Raw genomic sequence first — 20,045 nt, 5'->3', positions numbered from 1 at the left:
AAAGCGGAAGAGAAAATTCCTAAGCGCACAGCCACAGGGCTAGACGAGGTTCCCGTTAAGCTGATAAATGAGCTAGGACCAAAAAGTAAGGAAGCTCTGGTGAAAGCAGTGGAAAAAACTTTAAAAGATAGACGGATACCAGACAGTTGGCGACAAAGTAGAATGAATTTAATTTATAAAGGTAAGGGGGAGAAAGACAGAATTCACTCGTATAGACCGTTGACCATTACATCGGTAATATACAGGCTAGCAATGCCGGCAATCAAATTAAAGCTTCAAGCATGGACAGATAATAATGGCATTTTGGGAGAGCTTCAGAATGGCTTCAGAATAGGTAGGCGTTTGGACGATAACTTGTTTGTTCTTACTCAGTGTATTGAAATATCAAAAGCAGAAAGCAGACCGTTGTATGTGGCCTTTTTAGACATTACAGGAGCCTACGACAACGTAGACCGCAACATTTTGTGGGATTTTCTGAAAGGGGAAGGCTTAGGTAATGATTGTATACAGCTTTTGAGAGAGATTTACCTAGAAAATACCGTTTGCGTTGAATGGGAAGGGATGAGGAGCGCGGAGAAAGTTCATATCAACAAGGGACTGAGGCAAGGGTGCCCTTTATCCCCGCTGCTGTTTATGATGTACATGGTGAGGATGGAGAGGGCGCTGGAAGGAAGTAATATCGGGTTTAATCTCTCATACAAACAGGCAGGTACAGTAATAGAGCAGCAACTCCCAGGTTTATTTTATGCAGACGACATTGTGTTGCTCGCTAACAAGCAAAGCGATTTGCAACGTCTGGCTAATATCTGTGGACAGGAAGGCAACAATTTAGGTTTGAAATTTAGTGTTAGAAAATCAGGTGTTATGGTATTCAATAAAAACAGTGAACAGACAGTGGAGATACAGGGCCAAGAAATACCGCGGGTAACAGAATACCTTGGTATATGGATAAATACCTTGGTATATGGATAAACGAAGGCAATGGATATATGGAAACACAGGGAAAAAACCATAACAGTCAAGGGGAAGAGAAATGCAGCCATAATGAAGCACAGAGCGCTATGGGGATACAATAGGTACGAGGTCCTCCGAGGTATGTGGAAAGGGGTAATGGTTCCAGGACTTACTTTTGGAAATGCGGTTGTTTGCTTTAAATCAGGGGTACAATCAGGACTCGACGGGAACCGAAGGTCAGTGGGTCGCCTCGCATTGGGCGCTCACGGGAAGACTACAAATGAAGCTGTGCAGGGGGATATGGGCTGGACTAGTTTTGAAGTGAGGGAAGCTCGCAGTAAAATTGAGTATGAAGAACGGCTGAGGAATATGGAAGAAAGTCAATGGGCTGGGAGAGTGTTCAGGTATCTGTACAAGCAAAACATTGATTCACAGTGGAGGAAAAGAACTAGGAAGCTTACCAGCAAGTATGCGGCCTGTGGGGTGGGCAACACAGCAACAAGGAAGGTCAGAGAGGCTGAATTAATCTCATGGGTGGCGGCAATGGAAAAGAAACCTGCCATGAGTAACTACTTAAGAGGAAAAAACGAAATCAGGAAAGAAACCATTTATGATAACTCAAAGGGAAGCTCATTACTTTTCGAAGCGAGATCGGGATGCCTTAATACACGCACCTATAAAGCGAGATATAAGAAGGAAGAAGAAGCATGTGCTTGCTGCGGTAAAGCTAGGGAAACGACGGAGCATATTTTATTAGAATGTGAAGACGTCTACTCAGCGGTCGATTTAGGCACCACTGGCCTCCTTGAAGCCCTTGGGTTCAGCGGGAGCAGTGGTAAAGCAAACAGGTCCGCAATAGACATTAGTAAGAGGCGATTGGAGGATTGGTGGAAGAAAAGTAGGGAAACGACAAAAGACGGAGACGTACAAAAGCACAATTCGCAATAGGGGATCAGAAAGTTTGGACGCGGTAGTTCATAGTGTTTTTTTTTTCTTTTTTCATTGGTTAACCTAGGTAGGATATTAGGCAGCATAGTAGCAAGAGCTTGGTGGCGCAACCCACCGCCCCGTTCCAAAGGGGACGCTCATAACATCCATCCATCCATCCATCCGGAAACGGGGTTTTGCACACGCTTTACCAGGTGTTCTGTGGCTTTACTGGGTTTCTGGCTGCTGCGCCTCGATCGTGCTCCCGCCAGTTTGGTTGCTGTGTGGCAAACGCAGCGCCTACATAATGTAGGCGCTACGTTTGCTACACAGCAACCAAACTGGCGGGAGCACGATCGAGGCGCAGCAGAATACATGTAGCGCTGAGTCATATCGAGTTAAGGCACACTCTGAACTGACTTTTAAGGGCATGCCGAGCGGTTTTTCGTTTATTACGCCGCCGTTACGCCGAGTTGTGTCGCCGCGCTCCAGCTGTTGCATTTCGTGTAGGGCTACTGACAGAATGCGGTTTCCAGGTGGCACGATGGCCTCGACTGGAATAAACGCACACGACACCAAAGATTGAGTAAGCCTGAAAATATTTTATTTGCATTTTACAAGTACAACAAAAAGCACACGTCTACGCATCCACACAAACGCGATTACATAGTCAAGAACATAGTCAAGAAATGGCTCATTAATAAGGGTAGCACAAGCGCACAAGAAAGAAGACCTAAGCTACAAAACGTACGGTCGGCTGCTAAGTATAATGATTTCCCTGTCACCGCGTGTCACTTTTGTACAGCATCTTTACAGCACTACCAGGCCGGGTAGTTTGGCGGAAAGAACGCAACAGCCTACGGCCGTCAGCTGCCTCTTCCTTACGGGTGTCATAATTATCCGAATCTCCGCATCAACGTCGTGCAAGTCCGCATACAGGCATCTGTATCTGAACCATATGTGCCAGCTTAATACATGTGTAGTAAAATCATGATAACAACTGCGTCTTATCAAACGTATTGGTTTTGCAACTGCGCATTACAGCTGACGGAACGACATACTGTAAGTGAAGCACAAGAGAACAAGGACGAAAGGAGGATACAGCACTTGAAGAAATGAAGAATTAGTAGGCGTACAGCAAACAAGCGATGACGGAGAACACACAATGATGCATCGGGTGTTCTGTGACATCGGTTTGCGTACTTACGGTGTTATGGAGATCAACGGCATAAAAACGTACCTTCAAGCGTACTCCCTCAACTTCCGCCGCATTCATTATGATAATCAACGCCTAAACAAAATAAGGCACTATTTTTTGCCAAGAGTAGACCTCTTTACAGCAAGTCTATGTAATAACTCGCAGACGAAACCAGCATGCTATCGAAAATGTTTCACCGCCGTTGTATTCGAACGCCAACGGCCAGGAAACACATCGATGCCAATAGGCTGTCGGCTGTCGGTGGTTAATCAAGTACAAGAACCTTGACGCTATGACTAAAAAGCAGCTTCAACAATCAAATTTTAAAAAAAATCAACTGCCTATTTGCCTGAGCTAACAAAACATCCTTAGACACCTCGATTGTTTATGTCAATGGTTTGTGTAAAGCAAAAAATTCAGCATGTTCAGCGCCCCTAGCAGAAAATGCACAAATTAAAGTATTTGACCAAATTAGAGTAGCTCTACTTGTGCGCTTACGCTGAAACACGCCTCGATTGATTTTTCGCCCTCTGTGGCCATTTGTTGAACTTGAGAGTGTGCGGGGCCTGATCCAACCTTGCGCAAGGTGGCGATACCGTCGTCACATCATGTGACCAAGGCGGCCACGTGACTCATGATGCCGGGCAGCGTGCGTCTGTTTGTCGTACAAAAATCCCTCACGTGACCTGATCCTAGGTGCTTAGGGACAGCATCGTTTAAAGATTTTTGAGAAGGCGCGATGCTGGCGCCGAACGACGCCGTGGCGTGTTCGTCCTCGGCATGATCGTTCTCTGGACCGCGCGTTGTTCAACATTGCACATGTGATTGTACGTGCGTTGCTTGTGTGTTAGTTGTAGGTTCTGTGTTACTTGGCGGAAAGCCGTGAGTAGTGGTGGTGCGGCAGGGCGGCTTTGGCCTCGGTGAGCTCTGGCACTACAGAATCTGCGTTGTGTGACCCGTGCTTTCTTGAGAACCCGGCGGTGGTGACAATTGAAATAATGAAGTGGCCTAGCGCCTTGGCAGCGAAGTTCTGCGAACCGCTATGTGGCGTCGCCGTGTCCGACTTTGCTTAACGGACATCGAGGGATGTGCTGCTCGCTGCAAGTCATGTAAATGCAACTGCGTCGACCGCCCACTGTTCAGCGCTGAATGTGTGTTTGGTGTGCTGTGCTTGAAACGTGTGGTGCAGCCTTGCAGAGGGGGTGGCGGAGTAGCAGAGTGGCTTAGGGGCTCCGTTTGCGCATTCACAGACATGTGCTCCCGTCTTGGTCTCATTAGCGGCTGTCGCGGGACTGTGGTGTGCTAGCTCCTTGCCTAGTATGAAGTGATATGAAAGCACAATTTTTATTAAGGGGACAAGATGTTGCCGAGATGGTTGCAGCACAGCTTTTTTTTTTTCCAGGCACCTTTTCTACTTGAAGCTTCCATTGCAGTGTTTCGAGCCTCTTTGAACCAGCACGTAGTGTATACGAAAATTGGACACTGATTGGGAACATCACCTAAGTTCATGCCTATCTATAGTAAAAAGCTGTAGCACGACCAGACAAAATAAAAGAAGGGGGTGGGCTGCAGCAATACTAAGTGTTAAATGGTGCTTTATCCTTTCCCTGAATTTTCTGTTTTTGTGCTTTTTACGGATCCTCCGCAGTAGCCATGCGAGTGCCGAACTTGATCTTGTTGGTTTCAAGTCTCGTGGTTGTTACTAACAGAACAGTGTGATAAACGAACAAGGGCTTGGAGGCATCCATTCACCTTGCTTGCCTCATGGTGCTGCTTCATAAGCACCGTGAGCATCCAGGCCAACTAGAAAGGGAGGTTTGTTGCAGTTGCTTCTGAACTTTATTACCACCAAACCAACAGTGCTCTCAATGACAGCTTTTGGACAGTAGAATGCTTGCACCCAGCAAAGTCTTAAGAAGGAAGCATTCAGGATGTGCAAAATGGGCTTTTGAAGCTGGCAGCATTACTGAAGGGGCTTTGCCCATCTGCCCTCTTTATGGATACACAAAGATGTTTTCCTCATTAAGAGGGATTGTTTCAGAGGTCGTTACATGGCAACAGTGTTGGGTGTTTAGTAGCTTGTCTTTGCTCACTGTTAATAACCTGTTCCTTCTCCAGTGCCCCTGTGAAGTGCCTACTTTTTGGACACAATGTGCTCTCCATGCATGCATGCATTTTTAGCTTGTAAAAACGTCTATTACCTCTTGCCTCAAGCTGGTCCTTGCTGATGTCACCCAAGAAGGCATTGGGGAGTATGGCAATGTACACTTACAAAACACTGTTGATACCAGTGAAACCAAATTCATGGAGCTGCTATTCTTTTTTGTCCACTCCATCCTTGTTAGTTACAATGAGCAATGTCCGAACAGAAGGCGTATGTAGTTGGTCGTGCATAGCCTGCACACTAAGACTTGTTGGCATGTTATGACCTTACCACAGTGTTTATATGTAAAAACCTTCTGATGTGTTGATGACTTCCTTCTCTTTATCATACTTTGCCTGATGGAGCCAACAAGTGGGTCAACCAGATGTTCAACAGGCTTCCCACTAGTTTTCCCAGAGTCTCCTTTACCAGGGTGCTGCTCATAGATATGCTTTCTTGACCTTGCACTGCACTTCAACCATGGCCACACCTGCTGAACCTATAGCATGCGATCAAAAAAGTGCTATACATCATGTTGCTCCAAACTCGTGACATCTGTTACAAGGCCTTGAGGAACACCCTCATCATACTATACGAAGCTTTGCGTGATAAGTGCGAGAATTAATATCTGCTGGTTTTTCAGTGTTATTCCCGTCCAGCTTGCTGAAAGCTATCCTGAGTGTTTCAAAAGCAAACGACCGCTGCTGGACAAGTGCTTAAAACAAGGGTTGCTATAACAACATGTCACACGAAATGAAGAAGGCCACTGAGTATGCACGCGGTTTACTTCATATCCGACAAGCTTGGTTCTCTCTTTGCTAGTGAGTGAACTCAACTTGCCCCGAATACATGGCCTGTGACAAACTATTTGCCAGATGCTGTGTCCCCTGCAAAGCTAAAGATGTGTATGAGATCCTGACACCTTGCAGCGGCTTCTACACTGGGCAAACAGGCTACTATAAGAACGACTGCCTTTACTAATATGCTAATAACATAAAAACGTGCAGAAATTTGCCTATTCAATGGACCCAACTGCAGGTGCAAGCCACTCTTCCACCAGATGTGTGTTGTTCACAGAAACTGGAGCTATACAAATGCAGATAAAAACAATGATGTTTGAAAGTAGTAGAGTTGAACTATATTCTGCACGAGCAGTGCTATCTGCAGCGTTGGTACCTTATAGCCACAATTCATGGCTGCACCACCATGCAAAGGCACTATTCTTGAATTATTAACTTCTATTATATTTATGGTGGCCATATATTGCAATTACATATCATCCACATTGTGTGCAATATGGTTAAATGTCAATTATGATAGCCATTCCTAATCTGAAATGCAACAAAAGAGCAAATATAGGCAACAAATTGCAATTCAAAGAGACAAAAGACAACCAGTGCACAGGATAAGTGACAGACTTCCTTTTATTGAAAAAGAAATGTGACATGTGTCATGCCACCAGCAGTGGGTAGCAATCTTTCAAGCTTGGGTGACAGAGGCAAAACTTAGCAAAATGCTAGAATCACGTTGTGAAACGGCCTTGGACACAAAAAAACTGACATCATATTGTACAGAATGAAAGGGCAAGATTCCATCTAAGAACACTCTATGGCACCACATACTTGAAATAGTGTAAAACATGTTGACATGCCCTACCCATAAAGAAAAAGCAACAAACACAGAAAACACGCCTTAAAATGCAATGTGCAGAGCCTGAAACCAAGAAAAAACAACCCGAAAAAGATTTCGCTAAGTCTTTCAACGATTAAGATTGTCAAACCGTATCATCACTTCTGAATGAACCTGCACAGCTGAAAAGGAAGGAAGGAAAGCCCAATAGCAGGGCTGCAGAAAATGCCACCGAATAAATATACTTTGCTTACCAACGATACCTGTGGTTTAGTTGTGGTCTGTGTATAAAGTAATTGTGTATAAACTTTTCTTGTTTAGAATGGTTTAGCGGATAGGGAAAAAATGACCATAAGAACACCAGGTGTATGCATAGTCTACACACAAAAAGCCACTGCTTTCTTACTTTATTTTCTCTGTACTACTATTCATGAGTATTTAAGTGCCTTAATAGCACTGCTAACATCCTACTGCAAAACACAAAATTGGGCAAGTTGTGGCATAAAGAAAATTGCAGTTTCACTCATAATGTGAAACAATGATGCAGTAGCTGGTGAAATATGCGCAGGAAGCTTACTTCATGCAGTGTTTGTTGAAGTGAACACTTGCCAATGCAAGTCGGTAATCTCCTTAAAAAAGTAAAATAAGTAAGAGTCGTATTTATTTGTGGGAGTTGTGCCTCAGTGTTGAAGTGGAAATACTCGGCTTTTCTTCCTCCTCTTTCATATCCGGACTTAGCCACTGATCCACACCAAAACAACCCTTTAGCTTCTTACTGCTGAATTCGTTTTGGTTTTCTCAAATCTATATTTGGGCTACCCATTGCTAGGCCTCTCGCTTTGCTTGAGGAAAACAAGACACCAACAGCTCCATCCAGTAAATCTGAGAAGCCAAGCACTAGAAGAAGATTAATGAAGCAGATGCACTCAATCATTGTCATCACATGCAAGAAGAAAACTTAACATAGGACTGCCTTCACAAGTGGGAAGCTCATGTGTAAGAACTTGAAGGTGTGGATGCCAGCTCTATATACAGTACGCAGACATTGAGCAGGTGTTAGCCAATCTAGGCACCTGTTGGCTAGATCACGCTCTCCGGTATCAGTATTCACCACGACTGTACAGTACCTTCAGCAGAGTGGCTGAAATGTAGAATTGTGGACTGCCACTCTTTTGATCGTATGTTTGAATCCTCGCAGCACAATGAGAACTTTATTTGCAATATTCTAGCAAGAAATTCGGGAATTCCAGTGACAACACCAGTAGACATCGGAACAACCAGGGGAGTTAGCCCATAGCAGCTATTGCTGTAAAAAAGAAGACTGGCATAAGCACAAGAATTGAGATGGGCATACTACATGCCTTTGTTCTTGTAGTGGTCCACTACTGTGGTGCTACAGTTAATGATCTCCACTGTCACTGGACATAATAAGAGTTCTTTAATTATGCACTCGCGCAACCGCCATCTCTCAGGTCGCCTAAGTGGACATACTATGCTGGCTGATAGCGGCCCCCTCCCACTTTTAGTATGCTTCACCGCACAACTAATCTGTACTGCGGCGAAGAAGCCGTACATTTGTATTGAGTGAATAAACAAATGGTTTTTACAACAGTACAGAAATAAACGCGCACCATGCATCATTCTACCACGCGAAAGGGCGTCGCAACATACGGTAGCTGATTCACACAGCCCGTGTAGCCCACTTATCAGTCGTAAAGGGTATTACGGGTAATTTCGGGTATTACGGGTAACTTCCACAATAGAAAGTAATTTACAACACACAAACGCAAAGAACACAGACATATGTCTCGTTTTTAACTCGGCCGTCATGCAAACGACATTTAGCGCGGAAAAACGCGAGCATGCTGTGTGTTAGCGTCGTAAACTTCATACTAGGCAAGGAGCTAGCACACCACAGTCCCGCGACAGCCGCTAATGAGACCAAGACGGGACATGTCTGTGAACGCGCTAACGGAGCCCCTAAGCCACTCTGCTCCTCCGCCACACCCGCTGCACGGCTGCACCACTCGTTTCAAGCACAGCACACCAAACACACATTCAGCGCTGAACAGTGGGCGGTCGACGCAGTTGCATTTACATGACTTGCAGCGAGCAGCACATCCCTCGATGTCCGTTAAGCAAAGTCGGACACGGCGACGCCACATCGCGGTTCGCAGAACTTCGCTGCCGAGGCGCTAGGCCACTTCGATATTTCAATTGTCACCACCGCCGGGTTCTCAAGAAAGCACGGGTCACACAACGCAGATTTTGTAGTGCCAGAGCTCATCGAGGCCAAAGCCGCACTGCCGCACCGCCACTACTCACGGCTTTCGGCCAAGTAACACAGAACCTACAACCAACACACAAGCAACGCGCGCACGATTACATGAGCAATGTTGAACAACGCGCGGTCCAGAGAACGATCACGCCGAGGACGAACTCGCCACGGCGTCGCTCGGCGCCAGCATCGCGCCTTCTCAAAAATCCCTAAATGATGCTGTCCCTAGGCACCTAGGATCAGGTCACGTGAGGGATTCTTGTACGACAAATAGACGCACGCGGCCTGCGTAACCGGCGTAAGCTGCTGACACGCACGTGGTAGTAGCGAAATGCCATACTAAAACGCTGCTGCCACGCACGGAAGTGACGTCAGAGTTATGATGACGTTGTTTAAACAAGTATGACGTGTTCCGGTTTATAGTTTTGCGCGCGCTGCTGGAGCTGCTTCAGCTTTTCAGCTTAGCTAAGACACAATTTTACGGTTTCTTACTGTATTGTGTGCTAGAATGTTGTTCTAGTTGCGCTGGAAGAATCGGATGGTGTTCGAACTTGCGATCACGCGCGACACTTGGACGCAACGCTGGAGCAGCTCGTTTCCTTATGCCTTGCAGCGCGTTTATGGTTGGTAGTGTGGTCTTATGTAGCTCCTGTTACGTTTTTCAGTGCTCTTGTTTGTTGAATTTGCTGTTGTGAATGGGGCACATGTTGGCTTTCAGTATGGCAGAACTTTTTTCTCTTATGGTAAAAACGTTTAAACGCGTTCTAAACTCTTGTCGCTGCAGCCAGAGTGCGGGAAGCCTCGAGCTCGCTTCTTCCCGGCGCCGCCCCGGCTTCGAGGGCCGCCGGGGACCTTCTCCATCGGCGTTGCCGCCGCTGGGAGACGACTCTCAAAAGTTCAGAGTTGGCAGACCGCAGCTCTGGGCCATCCGGCAAGCCGAAGGTGCCGCTCGAGTTCAAGGACTTCGAGCCGCCACCTGACAAAAACTGCCGGACCATTCTCTATTAAAGTTTCTTCTTCATCCTTCGTAGGATTGCTGTTGCATATATTGCCCGAGTAAGTGCTGTTGCAATTTTTTTACGGCAATGTCGCATTTACCTCTACTGTTTCTTGTCTTGCATCTTCATGCTGTTTCCCTGTTTACCTCGGATTTTGGTGGCTAGCGAATCGCGACTTGCTTGTGCACCTGCTCGTTACAGTTCAAAAGGCACATGTTGAGCAACCTGAATGTAAACTATGAAGACAAATATTGCAAAAGGTGGCCCAGCCACTCATAGCTCTACTTTGGTTCAATTTTGTTGTAAAGTTTGGCTGTCTTGAAGACCGAGAAATTTTCTTAAATTTCTTCCAGCTAGTTTGCTAAGCTGCTATTTAGTATTGCTTCTTATGATGGCGCTGTGCGAGGTACCAGGTTTGCGCAAATGTTCCTCGCAACTTGTTTGTAGACATGACGTAGCTTCATTGCAGGAACCTGCATTTTGTTATACATGTGAAATGCATGCTAATATGACCAGTGTGGGCTTGCAGGTCCATGCATGCCACTCTCAAGCAAATGCCGTTTCCATTGTATGAATCTTCCTTGACCTTGCTGCACTTCACAGGGCTTGTTTGGTTAATCCTTTTGTCTGTGCAATAGAATGCTCATAGGTCTTGAGCTTTACCCTGATCCTTTTGTCCAACAAAAAAAAAAACTCTTTAGGCATTGCGTTAGGGAACATATCTGGGTGATAATGTGACAATCTTTGCCTCTATAACCTTTCTTTTCTCCCATCTTCAGTGAAGTTGTCAACCACCTGTCCCTTTGTTCGAACAGAGTGCCATGCGTTGACAGAAATTCTCATCACAACAAGAAAATCTCTGAAGGAAATTTTTGAAACTGACTAGGACTTCGTCTTGGGCAAGTTGGTGAAATCTGCGACGAATTTTTTTTTTTGTGCGCAAAAAGATATTTATAGAAGAAGGACGCATGAAAGTGCGAACTACCAACTGACTTAATGATTCAAAGGATGGAAGATAGGGTACAAATTTTGTGCACATGCAAGAGGCGAATGTTGTGACAGTGCTAGTTTGTCTAGTAATGCTACAAATCGGCATTAAACAAGTGCACTTCTGGGGAATTAAGGCAATTGAAGTGCTACTGACATGTGCACCATCTCTGATAAAATATTCCTTCGCGAGTTCATGTGCTGTTTTGTTGCTACTTCTGCCCAGGATCACAATGTGCGAAAGCACGGCTCACATGAGCAGGCCTTGCAATGTGCGCTGCACCATCCGGTTTATTTAAATTGTTTGAATGCTCCCTCAAATAGTCATTTAGGCATTGGGCCGTTTGGTCTACATAGAACTTGCCACAGCCGAGAGGTATCTCATAGACCAACCCACAGCACAATGCAAAATGGTTGGCATGATTTTTCATACACCCTTGTCTCGTGGTATGAGAGCCACTAGCAAAATTATTTGCTTTCACGTCGATAAATGTTGTACACTGTTGCACACATTTTTGGCGTGACAGAATGGGTCTTTTTTTTTGCATGAGTGCGAACATTCATAGCGATGGAAACACAAAAATTGTTTCAAGTGAGGCACTAGATCACCCAGAGCAACAATCTAAAGAAAACATGTATTTTATGTTAATCTTGATTTATTAAACAATTTTCTCGCCCTAATGTGGCAAAGAGGACATCTTAACCTCTACACGGACAGGCAGAAGAATGACAATTCCATGAGAAATGTCAACATATGAGCATGGAAAGCGCAGTTGCCAGTGATGTGAGGACTGACGACTTAACAAGTACCACAACGCGGAATGGAAAGCGTATGCGTCAGCTCCCGCCTTTTAAAAGGTTGATGCTCTTATTGAACACGCCAATGCCATGCTGTGCCCCGACCAGCTTCAAAGCCGCAAACTGCACTGTTTTGCAGTACGCTGCGACTGCAGCCCACTTGTTGCCTGATGTAGATTCCGGATTGCGGAAATGGGCTGAGAAGGTCTAAGCTGACACGATGGAAGGTCTTGGTAGGGATGTCGAGCGGCTGCAGGTAACCGGTGGGGAGCTGGGAAGGCTTCTTACGTCGTTGGCAAAGTTCACAAGTGGGGACCCAACATCGTACGGAACGGGCAAGGCCCGTCCAAAAAATACGGCGACGTACACGGTCATAGGTTCGAGATACGACAAGGTGTGCTGCCGTTGGTGCGTCGTGAAGCTCTTCTAGAACAGTGGAGCGGAGGTGTTTAGGTATTACAAGTAGAAACTCAGAGCCGTCCAGATGAAGGTTACGGAGGACGAAGAGGCGTAGAGCAGCATCGGCTGGAGAATGTTCAAAATGGTCTATGAGTGCTCTGATGTAGCCGTCATGATGTTGCTCGTCGGCGAAATGAAGCAGCTGTGATACAGAGAATACACAAGAAGCACTGGCAATATTGGAGGAGTCAAAGTTGTCAACAGGTAACGCGACAAGCAGTCAGCGTCTTGGTGCAGGCGGCCAGACTTGTACACCATGGAATATGAAAATTCTTGTAGCCTCAAAGCCCATCGACCAAGCTGGCCTGTAGGGTCTTTTAGTGATGAAAGCTAGCAGAGAGCATGATGGTCAGTGACTACGGAAAAAGGGCGACTGTAAAGGTAAGGACAGATATTCGCAACTGCCCAGACGACAGCAAGGCATTCTCATTCCGTAATGGAATAGTTGTGCTCCGATTGTGCTAGGAGGTGGCTCGCATAAGTAATAACGCGATCCTGTCCACGCTGACGCTGGGCTAAGACGGTACCTACGCCATGACCGCTGGCATCTGTACGCAATTCTGTAGGGGCATCAGGGTCGAAGTGGGCGAGAATGGGTGGTGAGGTTAGAAGAGTGACGAGACGAGAGAAGGCGGCGGCTTCTGAAGTACCCCGCACCTCCACCAGAATGTTACGTGTGAAAAGACAGACGAAAGGGGCTATTTACAGGTTATTTACACTGGAGCCAGGCAGCCAGGCCGACCCTCGCTCGCACTAAGAGCTGCGACGTCATCTTCGTTCTCGTGGCGGCCCGTCTTTTGAGCATTGCTCGATGATATTGTAATAATGTTACTGCGAATAGAGCTTTTGTAATTGAGAAACTGAAGTAAATGCAGGACACAATTAGACACTCCCTTAGACATTCAAGTACTAGCCAGATGATGAAGGCACTGCTCATTAAAATTCTGTCACTGGAACTCATCTACTAGTAATAAAAATATCGCTGCATTGCATTATAACATGAAAGAAAATGCTTCTTGTCTAGTTCTATTTGATTTTTAGAAAAAAGAACCTATTGAGGTTACCCTTGAAAGCATCGCCCACGCTTTTGTGTTTCAGTAGTTATTATGTAGTGCTGAGCTGGCTTTTCTGGCTCGCGAAACTTGCACAAACTTCAAGTCGCAGAGAATTTTATGTTCATGTGATGTCGTGGTATGTCTGAACAGTCCATGCCACTTGACCAAGAGCAGCTGCAGTGGTGAATCCAATGTTCTGTCTTGGGTCGGTTGCTCCATGGCCGCACTTACGCATTTTTCATAGAAAACTGTAGCACCATCTGTAGGGCGCTGTTTTACTCACCGATGAAAGCAAAGGGCAGTCGTGGCGTATGCAACGTCGCCACTCCCTGCTCAGGAGCAGGTGATTTGAATTCCTCTCTAGGTATGCGGACCCTTCAGACGCAATTTCCTCGTAAACTAAGTCTTGTTGGCACGAAACAAGCACTGTGAGGTTTATGGAATGCTACTTTAATAGGCCGCATCTATTTATTTATTTCATACATACTGCTAGCCTCCATTTCGAGGCTGTTGCAGGACATGGGAAAATACATTGCATCAAAATATGAATGGCAAACTTATACACTTGTTAATATTGTAGTTTACGAGAAGATGTAGTTGAGCAATACAATAAGAGGGTGTGACCTTCCTGAGTCAGCCCTTAAAGGTTAATGAACAAAAATGCAGAAGCATAAGGCAAACAACAAAAAAGTACACCAAACCAATTACAAACATATTGCAGTGTCTGTAGGCGATACTTATAAGTTAAGATGCGTACTCAGACCTATTTTTCCAGCATAGGAAGGAAATCGTCAGGTGAACAAATTATATCACTAGGCAATGAATTCTAATCACTGATTGTCTGAGGAAAGAAAAAATACCTGAATGTGTCTGTGTGGAACCTGTATTCAATTAAATGTTTAAGGTGTTTAGTTCTAGTGTTTCGCTGTTCAGAGAAAGATACATATGCACCACTGTGTAATTTGTAGCCCCCATTAAGGAGGTGGAACAGAAACTTGAGGCGTAAGAATTTAGCACGCTTGCAAATAGTACTATAGTCCACTACTACTTAGTAGTCTGCTTTGTATTTTCCTTTAATGTCCCATGAAATGACCATATTAGGGAGCACTCAAACAATTCAAATAAATTTCAAGGTGTGCATCTTGGCATGCTTTGCAAGGCCTGCTAACGTGAACTGTGCTTTTCGTGTGTTATGATCTTGGGCAGTGCATGAGTTCATGGAAGCATACGGTGTTAGGACGATCCTGCATGTGTTAGTAAATGTAAATTATTTTAATTGCATGTAACCTTAGAAGCAGGCTAGTAGCCAATAAACTCTTGTTTGCTAACCCAAGGCATCGAGGCGGTCAAAGTCAGGGTCGTTGACCATTTGCCTGCTCCTAACCCCAATTATTGGCAAATCAGTTCTGTAGAAACCCGCAAGATCAAGGAGGGTACACGAAAAGGAAAATTCTTGAGACCCATATGGGTTTTTAAAAAAAGGCGGTGACTGGTGACACGCGTAGTAGAGGCGAAATGCCATACCAAAACGCTACTGCCATGCACGGAAGTGATGTCACATTTTTGACCACGTGATTGTGACGTTTAAACAAGTATGGCGTGTTCCAGTTAACAATTTTGCTACAGTTTGCGCGCGCTGCTTCCACTTTTGATCTTAGTTAAAACATATATTTATGGTTCCTTACTGTATTGTGTAGCAAAATATGCTAGTTAGTTGTGCTGGGACAACCGAAATGTGCCTGAGCTTGCGATCATGAGCGACACTTGGGCCCACGCCTAAAGCAACTCATTTCCTTATACCTTGCAGTGCCTGTTATGGTTCATAACGTGGTTTTGTGCAGCTTACTGTTCAGTTTTTCAGTGCTGTTGCTCTTGTTTGCTGAATTTGTTGTAAATGGAGCTCGTGAGTGTCTTCAGCTTGGCGGCACTTTCTTCTCTTATGACAGAAAGGTTTAAAATATTTCTAAACGTTTGTTGCTGTCGCTTACTTGAGTACGATGATCGTGAAGACTTTTCCTATTTTTTTTTCATCTTTCGTGGGGCTTTGCATAATGTGCGAGTAAGTGAGCTGTCGCAAATTTTTATGGCACTCAATGCAGCGTTTACCTCTACTCTTCGTCTACTGTACGGTTTCCCTAATCACGGATTTCTCGGCTCGATTGTGAATCACGACTTGCTTGAGAACCTGCTAGAAAGCCCAAAGAAGGCTACAGCATCTACATTCTGCGCCTGCTCGCAACACTTCAAAATGCACATGTTGAGAAACCCTAATCTAAACTATGAAAACCAGTATATAGGAACGTGTTCTACTCAGGCTCAATCTTGCTCTCAAATTAAGTTTGTCTTGAAGCCAGAATGCGGTGCAGCTTGTTTCCTAAACTGATATGTATACTAGCATTGTTGTTTCTTACGCTGTTATCTGAGGCACCATGCTTGCACGAACATTCTTCGCAACTTGTATGGAAATACGACGTAGATTCATTGTAGGAATCAAGCTTTGTGTCCTGTCCTTCTCTTGGATTTTATTTTCGCGCTATTCTTGAGCTCGAATCAGGAATTTGTCATTGTAGAACCTGCACTACGTAGATGTGAAATGTAAAGACACTATACTGGTAGGTGGGTGTACGCAAATGTGTAAGTTTCTAGGCTCATGCCAATCAAGAAAATGCCAATTTTTCATCCCGTGAGTCTTTCTTCACCTTGTGGAATTTCGCAAGCCTTGTTTCAGTCATCCCTTGGTATCCGTTGCAGCAGCTCAGTGTCTATAGTGCCCTGCTGAGCACAAGCTCAGTGGTTTGATTCCCGGCTCTAACAGCCACAGTTTGATGGGGGTGAAACGTAAAAACACTTGCATTTGAGCTTTGGGCGCACTTTAAGGAATCTCCGGTGGTCAAAATAAACTAGAACCTACGATGTAAACCACAGTGAAGTTACATGTCAAAATCTCACAGTTAAAGTAATCTCTTGATCTGTATAACAAAATTCTGATAAGTTTTATCCCTTAGCATGATCCTCTTGTCTAATAAAAACTTTTTAAGGCATTGTGTAAAAATATGTTTTGGATGACTACTGAGTATTTTTTCTCAAGTCTTTTTCAGCACCAAACCGAAGAAGTTGTCGATCACTTTGGACTTTTCTCAAACAGGGTGTTGTCCGGTGATTGAATTTCTCTTCACACAAGGACAGATTGTGAAGGAGATTTTGTAAACTATCAGCAGCAGTAGAGAACGAGGCACAAAGAATAAAGGAAATTGATGGACCCAATTTTCTGTTATTTACTATGTTGTGAAGGAAGCAGACAGTGAAGCTGGACAATATGTAGGGGAAATCATAATGTAGAAATAATAAGTAAAGAGGAAGTGAAAGTTCATAGAAAGACAACTTGCTGAAGGTGGGAGCCGAACCCCCATACTGTGCATTAAGCATGCCGTGCATTGCCAATTAAGCTACTGATGTGGTCGTCCTCCCATTTACTTGGCTATCTGTGTATGTGTAAGGGGTAGTCCTGGGAGGGTTGGCCAGCACTGCTTCTCTCGGCCATGTCAGGGGATGTGGAACATCTCTAACTGATGATGTCAAATTGTATGACTTCAGGATTAGGCAACTGGACAACAAGCCCTTAAATGCTCCCTCATGGCATCAAGGCAGCCAAAGAAAATACCTTTGACCAGTTGCTTGCTGCAAAGCTGATTTACTATGTGACTCCTGTTCTTAAAAAGGGATGTTCCACATGTTCTGTTGTTGGCTACGAGTGGTCCTGGCTAGCACTACTAGTGATCTTTTTGTATGTGTACACAAATACCTAAGAAAGTGAACAAGGGAGGGCCCTCATGACAGCTTAACTGGTATAGCACAGTACGTATAATGTGGTTCAGCTCCCACCTTTTCATCCACTTTCATTTCCTTTATTTCTACATTTCAATGAAACACAATTTCCCCTGTGCTTTCTCTGGCTTTGTAGTCTGTTTTTTCATATAGTAAAAAGAAGGCTGCCTCAAGTTCATACAGGCCGCTTCAGTATTTTTGTACAATCCCATAAGAAAAGGCATTTGTTCCCCTCGGCTAAAGAAATACAGAATCCAGGTTTGTGCAATTTATCTGATATGTCCACATTTTGGGACAAAGTCTTCATGGACTATCTGGAAGCAGTGGCGAAGCCAGTGGGTAACAAACTGGGCACAAGCCCTCACTCCCCCCCCCCCCGTGCACACACACACACACATACAAAATTTCTATCTATATTGGATCTGCCCAGCCCCCTTTCCGTCCGCAGTCATGTTGGTGCAGCCCGTCCACCTGCTCTCCCTATAAAAAAAATTTTGGCTATGCCACTGTGTTGAAATATGTGCCACAGTAGTCATCAATGTTTTAAGAAATTGAGGAAGAAGCTAAACAAGTGAAATGTCGAAGAAAGTTCTCAGGTGTGTTGCTCATGCATGGCAACATGCCAGACTGCATGGCGAAATTTGGTTTGCGATGCACTCTGGCATGTTTGAAACATGCGTGCCAACTGCACGCTAGCCTAGCCTGATCACTACTGCTGTGCACAATTAAAGTCATGCTTTTGACATCAATTCAACAGTAATCTGATTTAGAGAAAAGCATGCTTCTGCATACTTTTGCCCTTTCACTTGCTGGCTCTGCTGGTTGTTGCCAAGCTGGATGATCGTGTAGCTGGTGGATCGGCATTCCTGACCCCTTCAACTTGAGCACAAGCCTCAGGTATCTCCTTTTCTTTTGCACAACCTATACCTTGCAGCAGTTGTTGCAGTTCATAGTGTACGTCTGTGCAACTTGCACTCTACATTCCAGTTTTGTACTTTATGTTTTGTTTGGTTTGCTGTTGGTTAGCCCTCATTAGTCCTACCACACATCTACTGTTCTGAACCATGTTCACGATATTTAACTATATAAGGAACTTCCTTGTTACTTGATTTGTCTTTTACATATGAGAATTGGATCAGAACTACCCTACTTTGTTCATACATGGTCAATCACACTCGTGTCTTGTTGGTTAGCAGCTCCACAGTGAAGCATGTCCAATAGTGTACCTTATGTGATTTGGATGTGTGGACAAAAGCACAGGTGCACACCTCGCATTTAGCCAGATATTTTATCAGGTGCTGTATTTTCCAACCACTTATTTAATTTACTAGTTTTACCTTTCATCTAAGTGCGGATGCTACTGAACTGCTATCACTGGGGCTGGCAATATTATATATAATATATGCTACCTTTGCAACTTGGTCCCTGTTAAAGCTTGAAGAAAAATAATCCTATAATACAAGCAGTCACATAATGTACCCCTGGAAAAAGATGGTTGATTTGCAAAACCTACTCGACATAATTTATTAATAAAAAGAAATGGGGTGAGACAGATGGAATGCCCTTCCTGAAATTATAAAAGGCAAAGTAGACTGGTCTCATTTTTTTCTACACCACCACAGCTGTGGTGCATGCTGGTAATTGCACTACAGCTGAGTTGCGAACAGAGAGCATATAAAATGTGTAATCCACCGAGTCTTTTTGATCATAAGCAACAGTTTTTTTCGTTGAAGCATTGTGACATTATAGTAAAGGAATAAACTGTTGCGTCCCTGTATGCTGCAATGAAATGCAAAGGAACAAAATTCTCTAAGTCTTTATTTCTTTCAAAAAGACAACAGCTTGCCACAGGAACACATGTTTAAGGACTATAGCAAATTAGCCTGACAGAAAAGCAAGTAAAATTTTTTTGTTGGTTTGATTTAGTGAAAAACTGCTGTGGCTGCTAGTGCAGCTTGTAAAACTTAGGCAAATGGAACGTGGCAATCGTGCATTTTCACCACAATGGACACGACGATGCTGTGAAAGGCACAAAGATGTGAACAAATGAAAGGATCAGTCATGTGCAGTGAAGTCTTAGAAGTAAGAGAGGCTTTGAAGACATGCAGCAATACCAGATAAATATAACGGACAAATGAGCATTCAGTATGAAGTGCTGCTCACACGGCCAGGCTTGGCCATTGTAAACAAGAACAAACATGCATTGCTCGGTCTGTATACCTGCGCTCATCTGCTATACAATAGTCCTAGCCACATCCCTGACCATCAAAAATCTACCCATTCATTTAGATGGTTAGATAACATTGCTTTCTTGAACTCCTGGCATTGTTGATAGACAGCACTTTAACTGCAGGGCTACAGTTGCGTATTAGTGAATGCGTCTTGTGACATAAGCAAATTGTAACCACTCGGGCTCAACAAAGAATTAACCTCACGCTCATATATTCAAGAAAAAAAACAGTTCACCCAAGCATTTCTATACTTTCTGCAGGAAAAGAAAAATGCAATAGAAAGCATAACCAACGCTTCACAACCTTGCATTCAACTGGTCACTTTTAAGCATTATTGCTCATCTTTAAGGTCCTTTAATGAATCAAGAAAACGTGCCAACAAGCACCTTGTAACAAAAATCGTGCAACCCAACTTTGTTGCTTCGTACAACTATTAGAGTGCTTGAAAACAGCAAGTCAAATAAGCCATAAAGCTTACCATTTAAGAAAATCCTTTGCTGGGCTAGTTGGTTCATTATCAGTCTAATAGCGGAAAGTGCAAACTTCAAACGGGACAGAAAGAG

The 20,045-nt window shown here is 44.3% G+C and overlaps 1 protein-coding gene across 1 annotated transcript in view; it reads left to right on the top strand.

Annotated features, from left to right (window-relative positions):
* Positions 1–20,045, top strand: part of LOC126545939 (coiled-coil domain-containing protein 125-like) — a 324,642-nt gene that overhangs the window by 281,910 nt on the left and 22,687 nt on the right. The window contains exon 6 of the mRNA XM_072286061.1: positions 9,914–10,185. Within this exon, the coding sequence (XP_072142162.1) occupies positions 9,914–10,185 (272 nt within the window). The remainder of the gene's footprint in view (positions 1–9,913; positions 10,186–20,045) is intronic.

The sequence above is a fragment of the Dermacentor andersoni genome, chromosome 1 (genome assembly GCF_023375885.2).
Source record: "Dermacentor andersoni chromosome 1, qqDerAnde1_hic_scaffold, whole genome shotgun sequence".
NCBI lineage: Eukaryota > Metazoa > Arthropoda > Arachnida > Ixodida > Ixodidae > Dermacentor > Dermacentor andersoni.
This window is presented reverse-complemented; position numbering and strand designations above follow the sequence as displayed.